At 43.5% G+C, this 23329-nt stretch overlaps 1 protein-coding gene across 3 annotated transcripts in view; it reads left to right on the forward strand.

Moving 5' to 3' along the window:
* golga3 (golgin A3) overlaps positions 1 to 23329 on the forward strand; it is a 55358-nt gene that overhangs the window by 10995 nt on the left and 21034 nt on the right. Inside the window, exons 3-11 of one of the 3 annotated variants that reach the window (XM_055655525.1) lie at positions 4693 to 5070; positions 9822 to 9934; positions 11629 to 12329; positions 13780 to 13891; positions 16516 to 16822; positions 17702 to 17904; positions 18420 to 18557; positions 20053 to 20214; positions 22215 to 22583. In XM_055655525.1, the coding sequence (XP_055511500.1) occupies positions 4693 to 5070; positions 9822 to 9934; positions 11629 to 12329; positions 13780 to 13891; positions 16516 to 16822; positions 17702 to 17904; positions 18420 to 18557; positions 20053 to 20214; positions 22215 to 22583 (2483 nt within the window). The remainder of the gene's footprint in view (positions 1 to 4692; positions 5071 to 9821; positions 9935 to 11628; positions 12330 to 13779; positions 13892 to 16515; positions 16823 to 17701; positions 17905 to 18419; positions 18558 to 20052; positions 20215 to 22214; positions 22584 to 23329) is intronic. The other 2 variants (XM_055655526.1, XM_055655527.1) reach the window with 2 other exon arrangements.

A 23329-nucleotide genomic window follows, 5' to 3' on the forward strand; every position in this document is an offset into this window, starting at 1 on the left:
TCTCGGCGAGAGATCCCAAGCTCCGAGATGCAAGTTCAGCAGACGCTGGTTTAAACCGATGAAAGGTCTCGACCCGAAACCGTCACCCATTCCTTCTCTCCAGAGGTGCAGCTTGTCCCACTGAGTTACTCCAGCATTTTGTGTCGTGGTCGTCATCTTGGGCCATGCTTTGTCAGTCACCTCCCTCTTGCTCTGCCTGCCTGCCTGCCATGCTGACCCTGCCAGGAGCACAGCTCCACATGGTTCAGCTCTCTGGATCACGGGCACACTCGTGCTTCTCCACCACGGCAAGATGGCAACCTTTGGAGAACGATCTGCTGTAAGCCAATAACCTATCTTGAATTGGTTTTCACTAAACGAGGAGCTGATCTTCTCGTGAAAATTGTTTGGTAGTTTCCTCTACACCAGCGGCTCCCACACCTTTTCATCCACGGCTAAAAATTGATCAAAGGTTTGGACCTGTGATCTACATTTTAAGATAGCGTGATACATGATAATTCTGACAAAATGATTAGAGTTTTCAAACGGTTTCATTTTGGCTTTGCATCTTATTAATCACAAAATTATAGCATTAAATAAAATTAAATTCAAGCATGAAATAAATTTTATATTAAATTGTTGAATGCAATATATATATATTTTTTAAATGGACAATCGCAGGCTTTATCCTAGGTGAAACATTTTCAAGGGGAAAGAAAGCCCCATTTCCATGGGGTTAGGAAAGCTGGGACGGGATCATGTAAATCAGTCGGTCACGGACTGGCGATGAATATCGTGACAACATTGAATGCTCCCACCAGTTTACCACCCTGCTCCTTGCGCACTGAAACTTGCATAACTGGCCGCAAGGCTGTGTGTTAACCATCCCAACAACTTTTGTCAGAATTTTCCATTAACATACAATGGAATTTTCCACAATTTAAATGATTGAGCCCTGTTTCAATATGTTGCAGATCAGATGCTGGTTGGGCTACCCAACAAAGCAAGAAATCCATGTGAATATTTCCATTGCATCTCTGCATGTATCAAGTATCACCCACTGGTAACTCCCATCATTGGCTTGTTTCTTAAAGGGAAATACTCAAAATCCCAGAATACTGAATAGTCTTAGTAAATGCAATACGAGATGAAGAAAAGGGCAGTTTGGAGTTGTAAATATAACTTTTATATGTTACAAAGTAGTAATTAAGGCTTTAACTCTTAATCGGATTTACAAGTTTAATGTTAAACGATACCTCCTTGTACTAATGCAGTAATTGGTGCTTCATTCTTCGGTCTCAGTATAATAGTAACTATCCATGTTCTCTAGTAATGCTGCCATCCTTAGTTACTCCAGCACAATGTGTCTTTTTTTAAAAACATTTGTTCTTGATCTTATTTTGAAGGGATAGCAAATCATTTAAATACCTCTCCAGGTTTGATGCGTTTTGCTCGCAATTTCCTCCCCATTCTTTTTGCATACTTCATTGTTCCTGTTGAGTTAAATTATTTCCCTTACGATTAACAAACACATTGGTTCTTAAACACACTTTGCCTTGAGAAATGGCATGTAATTCGATGTCTTGAAATGAATCATTTGTAATGAAAAGGGACAGCAGATGTTAGTTAATACCAAAGATAGACACAAAATGCTGGAGTAACTCAGCGGGTCAGTCGGCATCTCTGGAGAAAATGGCTAGGTGGTAGGTGATATTTCAAACTTCTGAAGAAGGGTCTCAACACGAAGCTTCACATATCCATATTCTCCGGAGATGCTGCCTGACCTAACGAGTTACTCCAGCACATTGTCTGTCTGAAGTCATGGTAAATCTGCCTGAAAGTCCTGCATTTACAGTTGCTGTGCCTGTGTATAAAGGTGAAATGTGGGCCAATTTCATTTTTCTCAGAAAACATTTTCAAGTTTAGTATATGCACGTCAAAGATGAACTTGATTACACATTGTGTGATTGAAGCTAATGGAAGAATGTGATGGGAAGAATTTTGGCACCACTTCTTGAAAAATTCCATTCACCTGGTGTGATGTCTGACAGCTGCATATACAGTTGACGTGCACTTCAAACTGGTTTTATTGTCCTGTGCATTACTGTACAGTAAAGAATGGGTGTGTGAGACAAAAAGATTTATGCTTAGCTGACTGCACATCATTTACGTTAGGTTATGCAGAGGTTTTGAGGAATTTTAAGAAAAACTAAAGTTGCAGCTGTTTAGTAAGTTGGACAGTTTTACCTGTTGATTTTGTTCATGGCCACTAAGTCAATGGATGAAAAGATCAAATTCCTTGTTGGAGGATTAAGTTTTGGTTTCCAATTGCTTTGTTGTGTTCCTTCACTGAATGGCAATGAGGGAGAGTAATGTTACTGGGTTGGTAACCAGAGGACACAGTTCCAATTCCACATTCCTCATTTGAAAATTCGATTTTGGTTGTGAATAAACAAGTCTTGGTTTATTGTTGTCATGCACCGAGGTACAGTGTAACGCTCTGTTTGGCTTACTATCGAAACAGAACAGATCAGACATGACATAACATCGATAAAACGAGTTCCAACTCAAGTACAATAGATGGAACACAGTGTTCTAATACACAGTGCAGAATATAGTTCTCAGCATTATAACGTGTCGGCTCCATGAACAAAGTCCAATGTCCTCAATGAGGTAGAGATTAATCGAACAGTACCCTAGCGTATGGAAGGACCGTTCAGAAGCCTGGTCATGGAGGGGAAGACGCTGTTTCTGAGTCTGGAGGTTCATGCATTGGAGTTTCTGTACCTTCTGCCCTAAGGGAGCAGGGAGAAGTAATGACCGAAATGGGACAAGTCTTTGATTATGTTGGCTGCTTTTCTGAGGCAGCTTGAAGTGCGGATGGAGGTCAAAGGTGGGGAGTCTAGCCCGTGATGGACAGGGCTTTATCCAGAACTCTGCAATTTCATGTGGTCTTGGACAGAGCTGTTCCCAAACCAAGCTGTTATGCAACTCTATGTCAGGGTCCTGAAGCTTTGCTGTTTGCTGATTTCTATTCTGGGTTGTGCTGTATTGAAGTGAAGATCTGCACTCCAGTGTTCCTTGCTGTTGCCCTTGATTATATCCTTATGAGAAACGTCCATTTAAGGGTTTGATGTTTTCCATGCAGCTGATGATTTGAAGCCAGGCTGAGGGCAGTGAGAACTAAAACATTCGTCAAAAATTGCCAGGATGTCTTGAATTATCTGGGTTTCAGCACTGATCACCAACATTGGGTATAGTCAAAGATCCAGCTGATAAAGTGATGAACATGTTATTTCTTTGTTGGTAGGACTGTCATATGAGGAAAGATTGAAAAGACTAGGCTTGTATTCACTGGAGTTTAGAAGAAGGAGAAGGGATCTTATAGAAACATATAAAATTATGAAAGGACTGGACAAACTAGATGCAGGAAAAAATGCTCCCAATGTTGGGCGAGTCCAGAACCAGGGGCCACAGTCTTAGAATAAAGGGGAGGTCATTTAAGACTGAGGAGAGAAAAAGCTTTTTCACCCAGAGAGTTGTGAATTTATGGAATTCCCTGCCACAGTGGGCAGTGGAGGCCAAATCACTGGATGGATTTAAGAGAGAGTTAGACAGAGCTCTAGGGGCTAGTGGAGTCGAGGGATACGGGGAGAAGGCAGGCACGGGTTATTGATAGGGGACGATCGGCCATGATCACAATGAATGGCGGTGCTGGCTCGAAGGGCCGAATGGCCTCCTCTTGCACCTATTTTCTATGTTTGTTATTTAGAAACACATTTTAATGAGCCTAATTGTGACACTTTTGAACTGATGGAGTCGTGTTTTTGAAGTGATGGCATTTGTGTGCTCACTTTGGCCCAGATTTCATTGGTATTTTATCCTAAAATGGGAGTTAGTCACCCTGACAATGCCATGTAATGCAGCCCCAGATTCTGGCAACAACCTCACCCTGACAATGCCATGTAATGCAGTCCCAGATTCTGGCAACAACCTCACCCTGACAATGCCATGTAATGCAGTCCCAGATTCTGGCAACAACCTCACCCTGACAATGCCATGTAATGCAGTCCCAGGTTCTGGCAACAACCTCACCCTGACAATGCCATGTAATGCAATCCCACATTCTGGCAACAACCTGTTTTATGACAAGGTTTTGAGTCGTACTGGCACTGAAAGTCAATATTAAGTAATTGACGTGTTTGCCTAACGCAAGCTGAGAGGAAGTTGAAAATCTGACTAGATGTAAAAATAAACATTTGAACTTGGCATCAAGCTTTGATTTTTATTACGTAAAGCTTCTGTGTGTGTGTGTGTGTGTGTGTGTGTGTGTTAAGCATGTTAAAGCAAAGTAATTTATTCAAAGTCTGCACTCCTGTTTCAAGTTTTTTTTTTAAAGTGACAGCTAGCTTTTGGGTTATTAATCTTTATGCGAACAACAAAACTGAATGTGGCCTCGAGAGTTTAAAGATGAAAGAAAATTGGTTTCACTTCCTTCAATTACCGTTGATGTGCCCCCCTCCTCCCTCGTCCCTTCTTGATAATCCCTTTGTGTTACTAAAGTCACCGAACATTTAGCGTAATAACATTTAACAAAACTACTCCTGGCGCAAAGTCTAATGAGAAAATCAAACTTGCTCTCTGTTTAGTATCAAGTGTAAGTATGTAGGTTAAGGGTGGTTCAAGTTGCTAACTGTCCTTCATCTTTCGTAGGTGCCTGTGTGAACAGTGCTGACAAAGTGCCAAGCAGTGGAGCGACTGTGGATGCCAGCAGCGTCTCAGGCAAACGTGAGGGCAAGATGCAGCAGCAGTGTGCTTCCAGTGTGACAGGTGCTGGTGGAAAGGGAGACAGTTATCAGAATGGATCCAAGTCCGTTTGCAGGAAAACTGGGCCTTCTGGCATCCCCCAGGCTGTCTCGAACTCACCAGAAACTCTGTGGCCCAAGTGCAGATCAGATGAGAGCAAAGAGCCTTCCCCAGGTGTAGGTGGTTTCCATGGCAACTTAAGGAAGTCTCAGGGAGCTAAACCTCAAAAAAGTGAAGCTTTGCAGTCGCTCATTCTAAGTCTTCCTATGCAAGAAACCGATTTGCGTAAGCATTAATTTAGAGCGGTGGCTCTTTCACCAGCCTTCGTGTTTTAATTAAATTTTCCTCTGCCAAATCTGGCTTGGTTTCTAAGCTTAATTGATCAAGCTGGCAATTCCATGTGCTCTCTCTTTCTATGCATGCGCTATCTTAGAGAATGTATTACTCGAACAGGATAGGATATGTAAAGCATTTAAAGTAAACATAAAATATCTACAAAATTAAAGGGCAGACCCAAAGGACTAAGCTGGGTGCGAACCTTCTGGAGGGTATTGGCTAGGGAAGGACTGAAGTCGTTATATTTTAGGGTGAATTTGTCCTTTTTCAGCATCTCCATCATCTCACAAGTTATTTGTCTGTGATCATTTAATATTTTGCAAACTTGTGAACTCACTTCCACCTAGAAACTTTGGAATCACCGCAAGAGCAGTGGAATTTGGGATTGAAAGGCTCCAGAACTGAGATTGTGCCGGATTTGAGCTTGCATTTGTCTCTCCCCCTCCCCCGTCTCCTTCCACCTAATCCCACCTTAGTTTAGTTTAGAGATACAGCACGGAAACAGGCCCTTCGGCCCACAGGGTCCGCGCCGACCAGCGATCCCCGCACATTAATACTATCCTACACCCACTCGGGACAATTTTTACATTTACAAAGCCAATTAACCTACAAACCAGTACATCTTTGGAATGTGGGAGGAAACCGAACATCTTGGAAAAAACCGACCCAGGTCATGGGGAGAACGTACAAACTCCGTACAGACAGCAATTGTAATCGGGATCGAACCCGGGTCTCCGGCGCTGCATTCGCTGTAAGGCAGCACCTCTACCGCTGCCCCACAGTGACTGACCTTCTGGTTTTACAATTCGCACCCTCTTCTATCCTTATCTCACACTTTCTATTCCTCTCTGGCCTTTGTCCAACTACCTACCAATCAATGCACCACCTCGCCTGTATCATCCTATCACTTGCCAGGCTTTGTCCTGCACCTCCTCTCTTCCAGCTTTATTTCTTATTCCCTCCCCCTCCTGCCCCCGGCAATCAGTTGGAAGAAGGTTCCCTACCCAAAACATCACCGATCCATGCTCTCCAGTGGTGATGCCTGACCTGCTGAGTTTCTCCAGCACTTTGTCCTTTTTAATGTTTTTTTTTAAACTCTGTGGAATGCAGCAAATTTAGTTTGATGAAGTAATAATAATAATAATAACTTTATTTATAAAGCACTTTAAACAACTGCAGTTGCCACAAAGTGCTGTACATGAGAACTCATGGACAAGTAAGAACTCATGGATGAAGTAAGGAGCATGGAATTTAGTGTGACTACGTCAGACGCATAGAAGTTGGGATTGTGTTTCAATAAGGTTGTGGTAATTTTCAGCTCTATATTTACAATCATGCCTGACCTTTTAATGCTACTTCTGCTGCAACTTGTATTGTGACATTCATAAAGGCATGATAACTGACTATTCTGTGCTACACTGTGTGTGTGTGATGAGTTCCTCCTATCTCCACTGATTGTTTAAGAAAGAACTGCAGATGCTGGAACAATTGAAGGTAGACAAAAATGCTGGAGAAACTCAGCAGGTGAGATGGCATCTATGGAGCGAAGGAATAGATGACGTTTCGGGTCTCAACCCCGAAGGAATAGATGCGGTTTCGGGTCTCAACCCCGAAGGAATAGATGCGGTTTCGGGTCTCAACCCCGAAGGAATAGGTGATGTTTCGGGTCGAAACTCGGAAGGGTCTCCATAGATGCTGCCTCACCCGCTGAGTTTCTCCAGCATTTTTGTCTACCTTCGCCTATTCCTTCGCTCCATAGATGCTGCCTCACCCGCTGAGTTTCTCCAGCATTTTTGTCCACTGTTTAGTGGTTTTTTAAAAAAAAATAACAAGTGTAATGAAGGAAAGTGCGCAAACTTAAGTGTAATTAAGCTTGATATGGAACCAGGGAATAAATGTTGATATTGGATCTGGATATCAGTCCATCTGTTAGCAAAAAATGGATGGTTGCAAAACAAATTTAGTCTGAAGAAGGGTCTCAGCTCAAATGTTGCCTGTCCATTCCTTCCGCAGATGCTGCCTGACCCGCTGAGATCCTCCAGCACTTTGTGTTTTGTTCAAGGTTCCAGCATCTGCAGTTCCTTATTTCTCCAGATTACTTGTTATGTTTTTTTTGAGGCTTACACATTTGCAGTTGAGGGAGTTAGCTTGCAGTTCATTGGCCTCCCAGAGAACCAGTTTGTGAAACTTTTTGTGGCAGCCTCACTGGTGTTTCATTATTTAAACTGGGGAAGTGAGTGGGTTTCAAGGCCAGTTCTTCCCTGCAGGGACTGCATCGTCTACACGTCTAGGCTGCAGGATGGTGCTGTGGAACTCCCTACCTGCTGTCCATAGTGGCGGGAAGGAAATCGAAATGTGGGAGAATTAAAGGAGCATTTCGAAATTACTTGTTTTTTAATAAAATTGTGTAGGGAGTGTATGTTGCTGTCTGCAGCTCTTCTGCAAAGTGCTCTCAACTCTTCTGTGAAAATGACGCTGGTGTTAATGAAAATTCCTTGCGCCCAGATTGATATGCTTGTTGCAATTTGACATCCAATGCAAATATTCATAAAGATCAAATTCCATTTCCGCTATGAATTTCTGCTTGCATACGTGTGCAGTGTGCTTTTTTTAATATATACACGGGTAACCCCTAAGTTATATGGGGGGGGGGGAGAGTTGTGTTCATAGTAAACGGCCCACAGAGCAACATGTTGCTGTAACATGAAGCTGTGTTTTTTGTGCATGTGCCAAGAAAGGTGAATTCGAAAGAAAAAAAAGAGTTAATTTATGTGAAGGAGAGTACATGTTGTGAGAGCAAATATTTATTCCGTATCTCAGATTAACTTGGCAGTGATTTGTGAATTCCCTCGGGGTGAGTTTCTCTTACCAAGCTTGTGTAATGCAGTGGGTCAGTGTGTTGCATCAGCTCTTCAAGGGGAAAAACAATCCATTTTTAGTGTCTATGATATTTTTTTCTACTCTCAAACTAGTGTGAGATCCTCAATTCAATCTGTGGCACTTGTCTGTATCGCAAAAGGTTCTCTGTTTGATTTAATGTTAGACCGTTGTTGGGGCAGGAATCTAAAAATTACAAAGAGGAACATCATCATTTCACACGGGGTGGTGCGTGCCTGGAACACGCTGCCCTGGGGTGGTGGAAACAGATAAGATAGTGGCATTTAAGGGGCTTTTAGATAGGCACATGGTTATACAGGGAATGGAGAAGGATGGAGCTGGTGCAGGCAGAGGAAATTAGTTTAACTTGTTGGGTTGGAAGGGCCTGTCCATGGGTTGTACAGTTCTAAGCTCCAGTCCACAACTGACAAGTCACAATCTCATTGTGAAATTTAATTAAGTTTGCTAATTGTAGGACAGCATCAGAAAATTAGTTCTTGTTACAAAATAGATTTTTTTTTCCACAATCCTTTTGGCTTCTGCTGACAAGACAAGGATTTCTTGCTGATCCTTAATTGCCCGAGAGAGTGTTGGTGTGAGGCCAATGCGAACTGCTGCAGTCACAGATATAACAGTAACTAGCAAAAGGAAAGAGAAATGTCTTTATTTTTTATTCCAGGGAATTATGAATAACGGTAATCTGAAGGAGATACTACAGCAACATTAAAGAAAATTGAATAATGTGTCAAAGAACCTGGTGGGATGGGAGGGAGTTGGTGGAATCTGATGGAAAGTTGAGTGTAAATTGCCCTCTTGATGTCTGGCATTGGCAGATAAATTGAAACTGGTCCGTTGACAAAAGCATGTATGATGAATGGGATGCAGAAAGAGGATGATAATGAAACAGGATTTTCTTTACAAATGTGCCCAAATCAGTTTAATTGTCTTTGTAAGTGTAGAAACAAGGAACTGCAGGTGCTGGTTTGCACGATAGGGCACAAAGTGCTGGAGTAACTCAGTGGGTCGGGCAGCATCTCTAGAGAACAGAGACAGGTGACAATTTGGGTTGTCCCAACCCACCCCCCCCCCCCCCACCTATCTGTGTTCTCCAGAAATGCTGCCTGACCCACTGAGTTACTACAGCACTTGTCTTTGTAAGTCTAGCTGGTAAAATGGCTACTCATTTCCATGACAACATAAAGTACATAGATACAGTTGTGTGTGGCAGGTCTATAATAACTTGGTGATTATAACTTTGGGAAATTATTTACAAACCCTCCAGACAAAACCTTAACAATATTTGGAGTATTACTCACAGTTCTGATCACTGGAAATGTGTGGATGATGTGGAGAGAGTACAGAGGAAGTTTTCCAGGATGATTCTTGGATTTGGGGTATTATCTACAGTGTTAGTTATTGTGAAGCATGGATAGTGTAGACAGAACCTTTTTCCCAGGATGGAAAAATCAAAGACTAGAGGGCATAGCTTTAAAATAAGACGCACAACGGTTAAAGGAGATGTGCGGGACAAGTTATTTTGCATAGAGTGTCTTGAATGTGCTGCCAGGGGTGGTAGTTGAGATTGATACGATAGGTGGCTTTTAAGAGACTTTTGTATATGCAGGGAATGGAGGGATATGGATTATGTGTAGGCAGTCAGGAGTTGGTCTTATCTTCATACTTGGAACAGACATTGTGGATTGAAGGGCCTGTTCTTCTTGCTGTTCTATAAACAGTCAGGAGAAAATTGTTATCACATTGTATCTGATCTCCTGGATTTAACACAACCAAACCAATTGAAGTTGATTGTGTTTTGAATGCAGGTACTGTGGATCCATCCTTGAAAGAGCAGAATGAAGAACAGATACGGTCAAAGGCTCAGCGGCATCTTGAAGACCAGCTCAAACAGTACCGAGTGCAAAGGCACCAGCAAAGAGTGAGTACATCTGCAGGGAGACGGGCTGTGCGGTTTCTTGTTTGCACGGTGGCGCAGCTGGTAGAACCGCTGCCTCGGAGCCAGACACCCAGGTTCAATCCTGACCACGGGTGCTGTCTGTGTGGAGTTTGCATGTTCTCCCTGTTACTGCATGGATTTCCTTCAGGAGCTCCAGTTTCCACCCACCTCCCACGGTTTGTAGGTTGATTGGCTCTGTAAATTGCCCCCAGTGTGTAGGGAGTTGATGAGAAAGTGGGCTAACATCGAACTAGTGTGAAAGGGTGATCAATGTTCAACGTGGACTTGGTGGGCCGAAGGGCCTGTTTCCATGCTGTAAACATAGAAAATAGGTGCAGGAGTATGCACCGCCATTCGAGCCTGCACCGCCATTCGATATGATCATGGCTGATCATCCAACTCAGTATCCTGTACCTGCCTTCTCTCCATACCCCCTGATCCCTTTAGCCACAAGGGCCACATCTAACTCCCTCTTATATATAGCCAATGAACTGGCCTCAACTACCTTCTGTGGCAGAGAATTCCACAGATTCACCACTCTCTGTGTAAAAAATGATATTCTCATCTCGGTCCTAAAAGATTTCCCTCTTATCCTTAAACTGTGACCCCTAGTTCTAGACTTCCCCAACATCGGGAATGATCTTCCTGCATCTAGCCTGTCCAACCCCTTAAGAATTTTGTAAGTTTCTATAAGATTAAACCTCAATCTTCTAAATTCTAGCGTGTACAAGCCGAGTCTATCCAGTCTTTCTTCATATGAAAGTCCTGCCATCCCAGGAATCAGTCCGGTGAACCTTCTCTGTACTCCCTCTATGGAAAGAATGTCTTTCCTAAACTCCTTGATTGTAATTCACATAAGTTGTAATAATGCAGTATTAACCTAGTTCATTTCGTCAACCTCAATGTTTTGACTTCAAGCCCCCCTCCATTTTGCAGTTGTACAGAACACGTGCAGTAATCTAAGGTCCAATTTGGGTGATTGTTGGAGACATTGCCACTGTTGGACCAGAGAGATCGAGTCACAAATGTGATCTAGGTTGTAACACTTAAAGCAGGGGTCAGCAACCTACGGCCCCCAGGCTGAATGCGGCCCGTAACCCAAAATCAACCGGCCCGCCGAGCGCCCCGAGCAGCGGCCGAGCGGCGAGCTCTGGCTGTACCGCGTCCTGCGCAAAGCCGCCGGCACGGCCACACATCTTCTGTGAACACGTTTAAGAAAGAACTGCAGATGCTGTAAAATTCGAAGGTAGACAAAAATGCTGGAGAAACTCAGCGGGTGAGACCTGCAAGAATTGCATGAGGCTGCCTCACCCGCTGAGTTTCTCCAGCATTATTGTCCACCTTCTGTGAACACGTGATTTGATGCCTGCCATCCGAGGAGGGATCCATGTGGCCTGCCATCTGCTCACAGACATGCGTCCCGGCCCCTATGCACAACAAGGTTGCCCACCCCTGACTTGAAGGGATTGTGACTACTTGAGTGCTAATGTCAAACTTCACAAATGGTTCCTAATCTTTGTTCCATTGTGCTAATTGCAATTACTCTTAAAGTTTCTATTTTAGAGCGTGAGAATAATTAATATCTGATGGGCCTCACGTGTGTTTCACAGAACAAATAGTGTCGTCACTATTTGGGACCAGTTTTGTGTGACATTTTGCCTGTTTTTATTTTTCAGTCTAAAAAACCGACATCAAGAAATCAACTCTCCAGTACTTTGGACCCCGAGCTGATGTTCCATCCAGATGTCCTTCCACGTGCCAGCACCCTGGCTTTGACCAAGGAGTACACTTTCCTGAGGACCAGCGTTCCCCGAGGACCCAAAGTTGGCAGCCTTGGAATTCCCAACATTTCGAAAGATGAAAAGACTTCAAAGAGTTCCAGATCCAGCAAAATAAGGTCCCTTGCAGATTATAAAACTCACAGTTCAGACACTGAAAGTGGTATTGGAAGATCTTCCAGCGCTGAAACATTGGGATCCCTGAAAGTACATAGGACTGGTTCCTCTACATCTGTCATATCTGAAATCGGCTTTGCATCAGAAAGTGACAGATTAGAGATTTCATTGCACACAGAAGACAGCAGCTCTGAGGTGGATGGCTTTGAGCTTGGATCAAGGCTAGATGAGAATGAGAGTGATAGCTCTTCCTACAGCAGTGTTTCTACTGTGGCCCTCTACGGGACCATGCCCTCGCTAGACGCACAGCAGAAAACCACTTACACAGTAGATGGACAAGAGATTTCATCGGAGGACCTGGGGCACTTCCCTTCCATCCGGGAGGTGCTGGCGGCAGCAGCAGCTGCAACAGCAGAGCATCGCAGTGAGATGCAGCAAGTGAATGGAGCAGTGCGCAGCCGAAGAGACAGTCTGTCCAGCAGGTACATAGAACCGAAGCAGCAGCACGCCAGAGCAGGTCACTGGAGATTCACAAGTCCATCTTTGTTGCACTATTGAATGCTGTTTGTCCCTGGTCAGTCTCATAGAGTGATGCAGTATGGAAACGGGCCCTTCGGCCCAACTTGTCCACACCAGCCATCACGTCCCAGCTACACTAGTCACACCTGCCCGCGTTTGGTTCATATCCCTCCAAACCTGTCCTATTCATGTACCTGTCTAACTGTTTCTTAAATGTTGGGATAGTCCCAGCCTCCTCTGGCAGCTTGAGTTGTGAGTTCTACAGCTCCGTTCCACAGAGAGTTGTGAGTCGGTGGAATTGTCTGCCTCAGAGGGCAGTGGAGGCCAGTTCTCTGGATAATTTCAAGAGAGAGTTAGATAGGGCTCTTAAAGATAGTGGAGTCGGGGGATATGGGGAGAAGGCAGGAACGGGGTACTGATTGTGGATGATCAGGCATGGTCACATTCAATGGCGGTGCTGGCTCGAAGGGCCGAATGGCCTACTCCTGCACCTATTATCTATTGTCTTGTTCCATACACCCACCACCCTTTGGGTGAAAAGGTTACCCCTCAGATTCCTATTAAATCTTTAAACCCATGTCCTCTAGTTCTTGATTCCCCTACTCTGGGGAAAGAGACTCTGTGCATCTAGCCGATCTATTCCCTTCATGATTTTATACACTCATATACTCTCAACCAACGGCAACTTCTCTAGAGCATCGGAGGTAGGACGTAGACCTGAGAAGTATTTAAAATTGTGGGAGGCATAGATGGGGTATCAGCTCAAACCTTTCTTCTATTTTTAATGAAAGTCTGTCGAGTGGTAATTAAATAAAGACCGACACAAAAAGCTGGAGTAACTCAGCGGGTCGGACAGCATCTCTGGAGAAAAGGAATAGGTGACATTTCTTCCGACTGAGCTTCACGGGAAAGGGAAACGAGAGATATAGGCGGTGATGTAGAGAGATATAGAACAAATGAAATATGTACAAAAAAGTAACGATGATAAAAGATACGGGCCATTTTTAGCTGCATGTTAGGTGAAAACAAAATGAAATAATGTTGATTCAGGTGCATAGCCGATTTGTATTATACTTTGGGCAGCGGGGGGGGTGGGGGGGGGGGGGGGGGGGGGGGGGGGGGGGGGGGGGGGGAATAATGCTATTGGCAAGACCAGTTAAGCCATTAATGGCTAGATTTGAATTGTAATCAGTTTTGAAATTCGCACGGCATTCATTACTGATTTGGAAATGACTATTAACAAGAATGTTATTTTCATTAGTGAAGCAGATGAACCAGTTTCCTACAAAAATGTTGCAAATGAGTGCACATAATTTGCAGATGGTGCATGAATTACAGATCACAAGGGTTACTGTTCAGTGATACGACATATATGTTTGCTCGGGTTAACTGTGTTGTCATTCTGTTCTGTAGTGTTTCCGTGGGAAGCTCCGTGATCGAATCACACGAGGACCTGATGCAGATTCTTAAAGAAAAAATGCGGCTCGAGGGTCAACTGGAAGCTCTCTCCTCTGAAGCTAATGAGGTGAAAATCATTACTTTTAATCTGTGCTTGGCATTGGGAGCAGAAAATATTCTGCTGGCAAAGATTACGGTAAAATTCACAACTGTAGACTTTGATTCGCTTCTTCCATGTTCATTTTACCCCTTGAACTCTTCACTGGTGTTTCCTTCTTAATGCAAACTATTGAATAATTTGATGAAGCTGGATTTATTTGGTCTGTCTGATTTATTGTTGAATCGAGCAATGGAAAAATTAAATGGAAGTTGTTGCAGTTTTAAATCTCAAACTGTTCTCAGATATCTTTTACAAGCAGAGTGCTTGAACTACGAACACAAGTTCATACTCTTTGTTAAATTCATAAAAGCCTGCAATGACTGTGTCAAAGATGCCGAGAACTGCAAATGCTAAACTTTTGAGGAAAACATAGTGCTGGAAGAACACAGCGGGTCAGGCAGCACCTGTGGAGGGAATGGACAGGCAATGTTTTGGGTCGGGACCTTTCTTTGGACCGCTGGATTAGGAAACGGCAAGCACATAATAGCAACATTTTACACTTTGACACTGCTGTTTCTTAGGCCCCCTTCGGTCATGGCTGACAATGGGTGTCTTCAGGGTGTTATTCCCTATGTTGAGGACGCCTGTGCGTGACTTTGTTTAACATGGGGAGACTGGTGCACAGACAGGACGGTCCTTGACAGATCTGGGTCGGGATCCAGTGACATGGAGTCCAAGACGACCGGAGACTCTTTTCTGCTGCAGCCTTCATCCGCCTTCCCAAACGCTCCACTAAGGTCAGCCGTCGTCCTCCGCCTGTTCCACCGTTGAGATCTTGCTTGGATTGCTCTTTGTCAGTGACCTCCGCCTCAACCTTACCGCCATGGGTGACCCTACCGGGAGCAAAGCTCCAGATGGCATCACTCTCAGGATCTCAGGTCCACACAAGCTTCTCCACCAGGACAAGGTGATAATCCATGGAGAATGCTGTGCATTAGTGGTATTATACATGGTATCTGGGGTTTAGGTTTATTATTGTCATGTGTACTGAGGTACAGTGAAAAGCTTTTGGCATGCCATTCAATTGGATCAAATAATACTATACATACACATCAAGCTCAAGAACTATTGTAGAGCAAAGGATTTGAGTCTGTCCATTCCCTCCACAGATGCAACCTGACCTGCAGAGTTCCTCCAACACTTTTGTTATGCTTATGTCCCACTTACGCGATTTTTTCGGCGACTTGCCGGCACCATCATAGTTGCAGCAGGTTGCCAAAAATTGACCTGCTATGACTGGCGAAAAAAATCAGGTAATTGGGACAGGCCCTTTAGTTTTGAGAATCACTGCTTATCTACAATAAGCAAAGAGTTAGAGATATTTGTGGCAGTACATTCTATCCATCTGTGGTTGGTACCTGCAAGGTTTAAATGTAAAATGTCCACCCTTTAGTTAGATATACTGGAGAACTGCAAATGCTAAACTTTTGAGGAAAACATAGTGCTGGAAGAACACAGCGGGTCAGGCAGCACCTGTGGAGGGAATGGACAGGCAATGTTTTGGGTCGGGACCTTTCTTTGGACCGCTGGATTAGGAAACGGCAAGCACATAATAGCAACATTTTACACTTTGACACTGCTGTTTCTTAGGCCCCCTTCGGTCATGGCTGACAATGGGTGTCTTCAGGGTGTTATTCCCTATGTTGAGGACGCCTGTGCGTGACTTTGTTTAACATGGGGAGCCACCCCACGGTCCTTGACAGATCTGGGTCGGGATCCAGTGACATGGAGTCCAAGACGACCGGAGACTCTTTTCTGCTGCAGCCTTCATCCGCCTTCCCAAACGCTCCACTAAGGTCAGCCGTCGTCCTCCGCCTGTTCCACCGTTGAGATCTTGCTTGGATTGCTCTTTGTCAGTGACCTCCGCCTCAACCTTACCGCCATGGGTGACCCTACCGGGAGCAAAGCTCCAGATGGCATCACTCTCAGGATCTCAGGTCCACACAAGCTTCTCCACCAGGACAATCCACGGAGAATGCTGTGCATTAGTGGTATTATACATGGTATCTGGGGTTTAGGTTTATTATTGTCATGTGTACTGAGGTACAGTGAAAAGCTTTTGGCATGCCATTCAATTGGATCAAATAATACTATACATACACATCAAGCTCAAGAACTATTGTAGAGCAAAGGATTTGAGTCTGTCCATTCCCTCCACAGATGCAACCTGACCTGCAGAGTTCCTCCAACACTTTTGTTATGCTTATGTCCCACTTACGCGATTTTTTCGGCGACTTGCCGGCACCATCATAGTTGCAGCAGGTTGCCAAAAATTGACCTGCTATGACTGGCGAAAAAAATCAGGTAATTGGGACAGGCCCTTTAGTTTTGAGAATCACTGCTTATCTACAATAAGCAAAGAGTTAGAGATATTTGTGGCAGTACATTCTATCCATCTGTGGTTGGTACCTGCAAGGTTTAAATGTAAAATGTCCACCCTTTAGTTAGATATACTGGTGGAATCTTAAATTTTTCAAGGAGGTTGTATGTTCCTGCAGCTTTTCTGATGTTGGTGTCAATAATTACAGGCATTAAATGTTCCATGGTAAAGGATAAATAATAATTGTTGCCATTCTCTTTCCGGTTTGAAGGGTTTAAAGGAGAAGACGGAGCTTCAGGCCCAGTTAGCAGCTTTAAACGCCCAGCTGCAGGCACAGGATGAGCAGAGGGTGCTCAGTGATCAGAGGCAAAGCACGTTGACCTCTGAAGTGAGCACCTTGCGCCAGACGTCCTCCAGTCTAGAGCAGGCCATGTCTGAGCTTCAGACCAACCTGGAGGTCAAGAATGCCAGTCTAGCTGGTCTGAACACCGACCTGCAGGTGGCTGAGGTGCAGTACCAGAGACTGCTGGCGAAGGTTGAGGAAATGCAGCAGGCAATTCTGAGCAGAGATAACTCCGGTATGTTGTAAATGTGTGGGAAGGAACTGCAGATGTTGGTTTACACCGAAGATGGGCACAAAATGCTGGAGTAACTCAGCGGGACAGGAAGAATTTTTAGAGAGAAGGAATGGGTGACGTTTCGGGTCAAGACCCTTCTACAGATTGAAACTTCACCCATTTTGTGTCTATGCCGTTGTGAATGATAATTGTGCACTTGGCAGAATCAATGGTTGATTTGGGAGCCATAGTATTTTGTTCCATTTTACATTTTGTTTTAGCATTCTGTAGAATCTTCCGACAGACATGACTGATACATGCATTCTAAATAACTTTGTCAATGTTCTGGGGTTCTGTTAAATTACCAGCATTTAAAAAAATATGATTAGAATGCATGACAGGCCAGGCACTGCTGTGGAGAGGGGAAATGTTGTAAAAGGTTCACATTAGTAACCGTACTATATTAGTTGGGTTTAGAGACACAGCGCGGAAACAGGCCCTTGAGCCATTAAGTCCACGCCGACTATTGATCACTCATTCACACTAGTTCTGCGTTATCCTACTTGCCTTCTCCCCACCAACTAAGCACAATTTTAGAGGCCAGTTAACTTTCAAACCTGCATGTCTTTGGGATAGGGGAGGAAACGAGCACCTGGAACAAACCCACATGGTCACGGAGAACGTGCAAACTCCACACAGACAACACACGAGGTTGGGATCAAACCTAGTCTGTGGCACTGTGCCACTAGTCGTTTTGTTTTAGCTGAGTAATAATTTTATTTCCCCTCATCTAGTTCTATTATGAGTTTCTGTACATTGCATTTAAAAAAAAAAATGTTTTCACAAAATGTTGTGAACTTGCCTCCGGCGTATCCAACTGCGGTTTGTATCTTGTTCCAGTTCAGGCTGTGCGGCAACAAATGGCCGTTCTACAGAACCAGTTGCTGCAGGCACAGCTGGAGCGTTCCACATTGAGCAGCCAGCTCAAGGCTTCCCGCTCTGAGATAACCTCCCTGCAGCAGGTCAGGCAGTGGTACCAGCAGCAACTCACTGTGGCACAGGAGGCAAGGGTCCGTTTACAGAGTGACATGGCCAATGTGCAGGTATGGCACACACTTAATGTTACTGCATTGTGCATCTATTTTACATTCGGAGGAAATGTGTCCGAGAGAAATGGGCATGAGATGAGTTTCCAGGAACCTTCTGACAACGCTTTGCAGATCACCATTCCCCAATTCCTTTTTATCGAGGAGTTTTATTTCAGCTTTAATATTGTCATGCGTATTGAGACAGTGAAAAGCTTTGTTTTACAAGCTATCCAAACAGATCAATAATACTGTACATAAATACAATCAAATCAAACTCAAGAACAACAGGTAGAGCAAAGGGAGTGAAAAATATAGTTCACAGTATTGTAGCGTATCAGTTCCACCAATGTCCAATGTCCGCAATGGGGTGGAGGTGAATCGAACAGCACCCTAGCTTATGGAAGGACCATTCAGAAGCTTGATACCAGAGGGGGGAGGAAGCTGTTCCTGAGTTTGGTGGTAGAAGCTTCCAGGGTTAGTGCTGATCCACGATGTTTAACGATGATTCACACGTGACTTTAACACAACAGGCTGGTCACATGACTCATGCCGCAGTGCTGGAACACCTGAAGATTGAGAACGTGTCTTTGTCTCGGCAACTCTCGGAGACCCAGCAGAGATCCATCAAGGAAAAGGAGCGCATCGCAATCCACCTGCAAAATATTGAGGTAAGAACTAAAGACTTGATGATTCTGTAGAAATTGTGAGGGATGGAGTTACTTGCAGAGAGGATAACTTCCAAAGTTTACTGTGATCCTGCACTCCTGATAGAGATATATATATATATATATATATATTTTTTTTTTTTAAATGAGTGCATTACTGTGAAAGGTTGATTTGATTGATCCAACGGTACAGCTTGGAAATAGGTACTTAGCCCATCGAGCCCACGCTGTTCATCCATCTCTCCATTTACACTAGTTCTGTTATCCCACTTTCTCGTGTACTCCCTACACACTTAATTGTAGGCCAATTAACCGACAAACCCGCACGTCTTTAAGATGTGGGAGGAAACCCAAGCAGTCACCGAAAACGTGCAAACTCCACACAGTACTCGATGTCAGGATCGAACCTGGTTTCTGACTCTCGGAAGTATCATGTTTGCACGGTTGATTTTGCTGAATAGAATCTAAAGGTTATTCCAACAGATAGCAAACAGATTTTTTAATGATGTAAAACCTCTTTTTAAAAAAATATTACAGCCTAAAGGGCCTGTCCCACTTACGCGACCTTTACAGGTGACTGCTGGCACCTGTGATAGGTCGGCAAAATTTTCAACATGTTGAAAATTCAGCAGCGACCAGAAAGACACTACGACTCTTTGGAGACCTCTCACGACCATACAGGTGACCCCTGGCGACATGTCACGGGTGACCTCTCACGACCATTAGAGGTCTCCAAAGAATTGTAGCGTCTTTCTGGTCGCCGCTGAATTTCCAACGTTGAAAATTTCGACGACCTATCACGGGTGCCGGCAGTCGCCTGTAAAGATCAAGTAAGTAGGACAGGCCCTTTACAGTCTGGCAGAAAACATCCCCCTCAATAACAAATCATTGTGCAGTATGCTTGTAGCTGATCTTTCTACTTTTGTAAACTTGGGTCATTGAAATTCTCCTGCTTGCATCCTGATTTGCTGGTCCATATACCCACCACCAGTCTGTTAAAAGCAGTAATGTGGTGACCATTTTAATATGGTGACCATTTACCCCAAAATAAGGGATCTTAGCCAATCTCCTGTATAGCAACATTATCAAAGTCAGTCAATTTTATTCGTCACATGCACCTGAAGGTGCAGTGAAAATAATTTGCCAGCAGCGATACATTTAAAAAAAGAACGCACAATACACAATAGAATTTAACAGAAACATCCACCACAGTATTCTTCACTGTGGTGGAAGGCAACAAAGTTCAGTCAGTCCTCCTCCATTCTGTTGGAGAATGGATTGTAAATGCTCTCCTACCCCCTTTGTGTTTTAAAGCTATCGTGGCTGACAGAGCCTGGTGTTTGTCATTGCGCTGTAATCATTCTTGGATGATTTTGTATTTAAACCCCGGTTAATATAAACAGTTCCATGTAAAGTAGGATGCAGAAAATCTGCAATGCTAAGGCAGCAATTGATTGTGATTTATTTGGGTGTTTAAGTACAGTATGTCCCCCAATAGGTTGACATGCTGGACCAAGAGAAGGCTTTTCATCAGATCCAAGATGCAAAAGTAATGGTGGAAGATGATCTGTCAAGGAAACTTGAAGAGTTTGAGGAAGAGCGTGAGCATCTTCAAAAAATGGCCAATTCTGCCTCTGCGTTGGAACGAGAGCTCGAGGAGGTAAGGAGACACTCGTGCGTTAAAGTGGTTACTTCCTTTTGGAGAAAAGTGTGTTTGTTGAACAAACAAAGGCAAGGATAATGTTTACACAGACTTTCACAGGATATTTGGCAAAGTGCCTTATAATATATTTACTTGAAAATTTATACCTTCCAGGCTTAAAACAACTGAGACTCCTGGATAAAACAAATTAACTAAGAGACAGAAAACAAGGTGAATGATTTTTGTTGCGGTAGAGAGGTGTATACAGTGGTGTTGGGGTCAATATTAGGGACCATTTGCAGCTTTCTGTGATGGGGCAATTGAAAGACAGGATGATTCAAGTTGGGGACCAAAATTCAGAAATGTGTTGAGGTAAATAGGAGCAGACCTTAGAAGGTCTCAGAGACTGGGGAAATAGACAGACATGTGACCAATTTTAAAATTTTACCCATTGAAGTGTCGCGAAACATTTTAGTGGCAGAGAGTGGCTTGGCAATATGAAATGAGTGGAAAATTTGAACGTTTTAAAAATTCATTTTGGGATCACGGCATGGTTGGCATTATTGTCCATCCATCATTGCCCCTGAGATGATGATCATTGATGGATGCCTAGGAACAGGGCAGTCCATAGCGTGAAGCCATTGCCATAATAATGTTAGGTAAACTCTTCCTAGCATGGGGTTGCCCCCGGTATGTGTACCTTATCAACGGCACGGGACCTACCCAGGATTAATGATAGAGGTAGACACAAAATTCTGGAGTCACTCAGCAGGTCAGGCAGCATCTCTAGAGAGAAGGAATAGGCGACGTTCTGGGTTGAGACCCTTCTTCAGACTTGACTAAAGGTGTTGACTATCAGGTGTGTTTCCATTTTTCTCTTTTGTATGGCTTTGTAAGTATTGGATTAGTGTATAAATGTAAATAATTTGGTGTACATATGGAAATAGGTGTTTATCGCTGCTAAATTTGTATAAGATAATTCTAAGCAGTTGAATAAGGGGTGGGAATTAATAAGCTTTGGCTTCTTCTGCTCCTTTCGGACACATATGATTTCATTTATTTATAGATATTGTTTATGACACTTTATAAATATACTTGCTTTGTTTTTTGTTTGCTGCTTCACATTTTATTCTTTTATTCTGTTCTAAATAAATAAATAGATAGATAAATAAATGGATAGATAAATAAATAAATGGGGGGGGCCACCATTGCTTGATTAGCCTGGTGCCCTGTTCTCCCAATGTGGACAGCATTCCTCGAATATCTGTGAGATGGACTCTGTACGGTTGAATGGGCTGGAATATTCCATCTGGTTTTTATTCCTCATGTTTCACCGCGCCCGTTATAATACGACGGAGTGGCTTGCACGGGCATTTCGGAGGCCGTTTGAGAGATGACCACAAAGATAACTCTGGCTGGGTAACGATACAGATTGTTTTCATTGATGGACATTGGAGAACCTGATGGGTTGTTACAACAATACAGTCATTTGTTTATCAGCACAAATGATTAGTTCAAGTTCTAGATTGTTAACTAAATTTAAATTTAATTAGTAAAATGTTGGGATTGTCAGACTAAATGTAGGGATTAATACTTTGGTTGTTTAACTGTTGCTAGACGGATGTGCTCATTTGGTGATTTATTAAAATTGTTGCATTTATTATTTTGTCACATGCCTATTGAGCAGCTGCAAATAAGAAATTAATTGTTCCGTTTTGGTACATATGCCAATAAAACATTTCTGACTTTTGAAGGTACACAAAAATGCTGGAGAAACTCAGCGGGTGAGCCAGCATCTATGGAGTGAAGGAATAGATGACGTTTCTCTGAAGAAGGGTCTCAACCCGAAACGTCACCTATTCCTTTGCTCCATAGATGCTGCCTCACCTGCTGAGTTTCTCCAGCATTTTTTATCTACCTTTTTTTCTTTTTTCTTTTTTTTTTCAGCATCGGCAGTTCTTTCTTAAACACTTGACTTTTTGATATATTTTAAATATGTCTCCCCCCCCCCCCTTCAGGTTAAGTTGACTTTGCATCAACGAGAGCTCCAACTAGAAAGCCTGCAACAGGAGCAAATGGATCTTCTGAGACAGCTTACTGACACCCAAGAGGCCTTTCACGTCAAGGACCAATCCTTGAACGGGTTGCAGGCGCGTTACGAAGAGCTGGAGACCTGCCTAGCGGAGATTCAGACAGAAACAAATGCCAAAGATGATGCCATCCAGTTCTTGCAAAATGAGAAAATTGTCCTGGAAGCGGCCTTGCAAACCGGGAAGATGGATCAAGGAGCTCTGGAGGAAGGAGCCAAAAGGCTTGAGGAGGGAACGGAGATGGTGTCTGAAATACTCGAGCAACTGCGTCAAGAAATTGCCATCAAGACTGGGCAGGTAATCGAGATTTAGCGGCTCTGTGATAACCACGTTTGTACAATTTCAGAAAGATTTTATCAAGCTTATCTTTTGAGAAGTAATTTATAACAAGTCGTCCCTTCCTCTATTTAATGGACTTTCAGGTGATATTTTTCGCCCTAGATTATATGAAGATAGTAGATAAATTTGCCTGTCCTACAATGATTTATTTTTCATTGAACACTTCAAATGAGAGTCCAGCATTAGAATGGAGGTTGCAGTAAGTTTGGGGGTGAGGCCGTATAAGAATATGCACCAAAGCACCGATGAAAGTAGCTCTTCGGGTATCCAAGAGCTTGTCTGTATGTATTCTAGTCGGGTCTCGACAAACGTGGTTCAGAACCATGACTGAAAGTGTTGGATGGGAGGTCTGGAACAATTGACCCTGGAAGAGGGAAACTCTTTATTAGAGTTTGATTAGTAAGGGTGTCAAAGGTTAGGGGGAGAACGCAGGAGAATGGGGTTGAGAGCGATAGATGGGTCAGCCATGAGTGAACAGCAGAGTAGACTCGATGGGCTGAATGGCCCAATTCTGCTCCTAGGACTTTTGAGTGGGCTTTTTTTGTCATAATCATACAGCACAGAACCAGGCCCTTCGGCCCAGCTCATCCATGCTGGCCTTTTTTGGTCATCTGCACCAATCCTATTTGCCCACATTAGTACCATATTTTTCTAAGCATTGCATATTCACACGCATGTCTACATTTTTACTCGGTGATTGTGTG

Source organism: Leucoraja erinacea, chromosome 25, assembly GCF_028641065.1.
Source record: "Leucoraja erinacea ecotype New England chromosome 25, Leri_hhj_1, whole genome shotgun sequence".
In the NCBI taxonomy this organism is placed as follows: Eukaryota; Metazoa; Chordata; class Chondrichthyes; order Rajiformes; family Rajidae; genus Leucoraja; species Leucoraja erinaceus.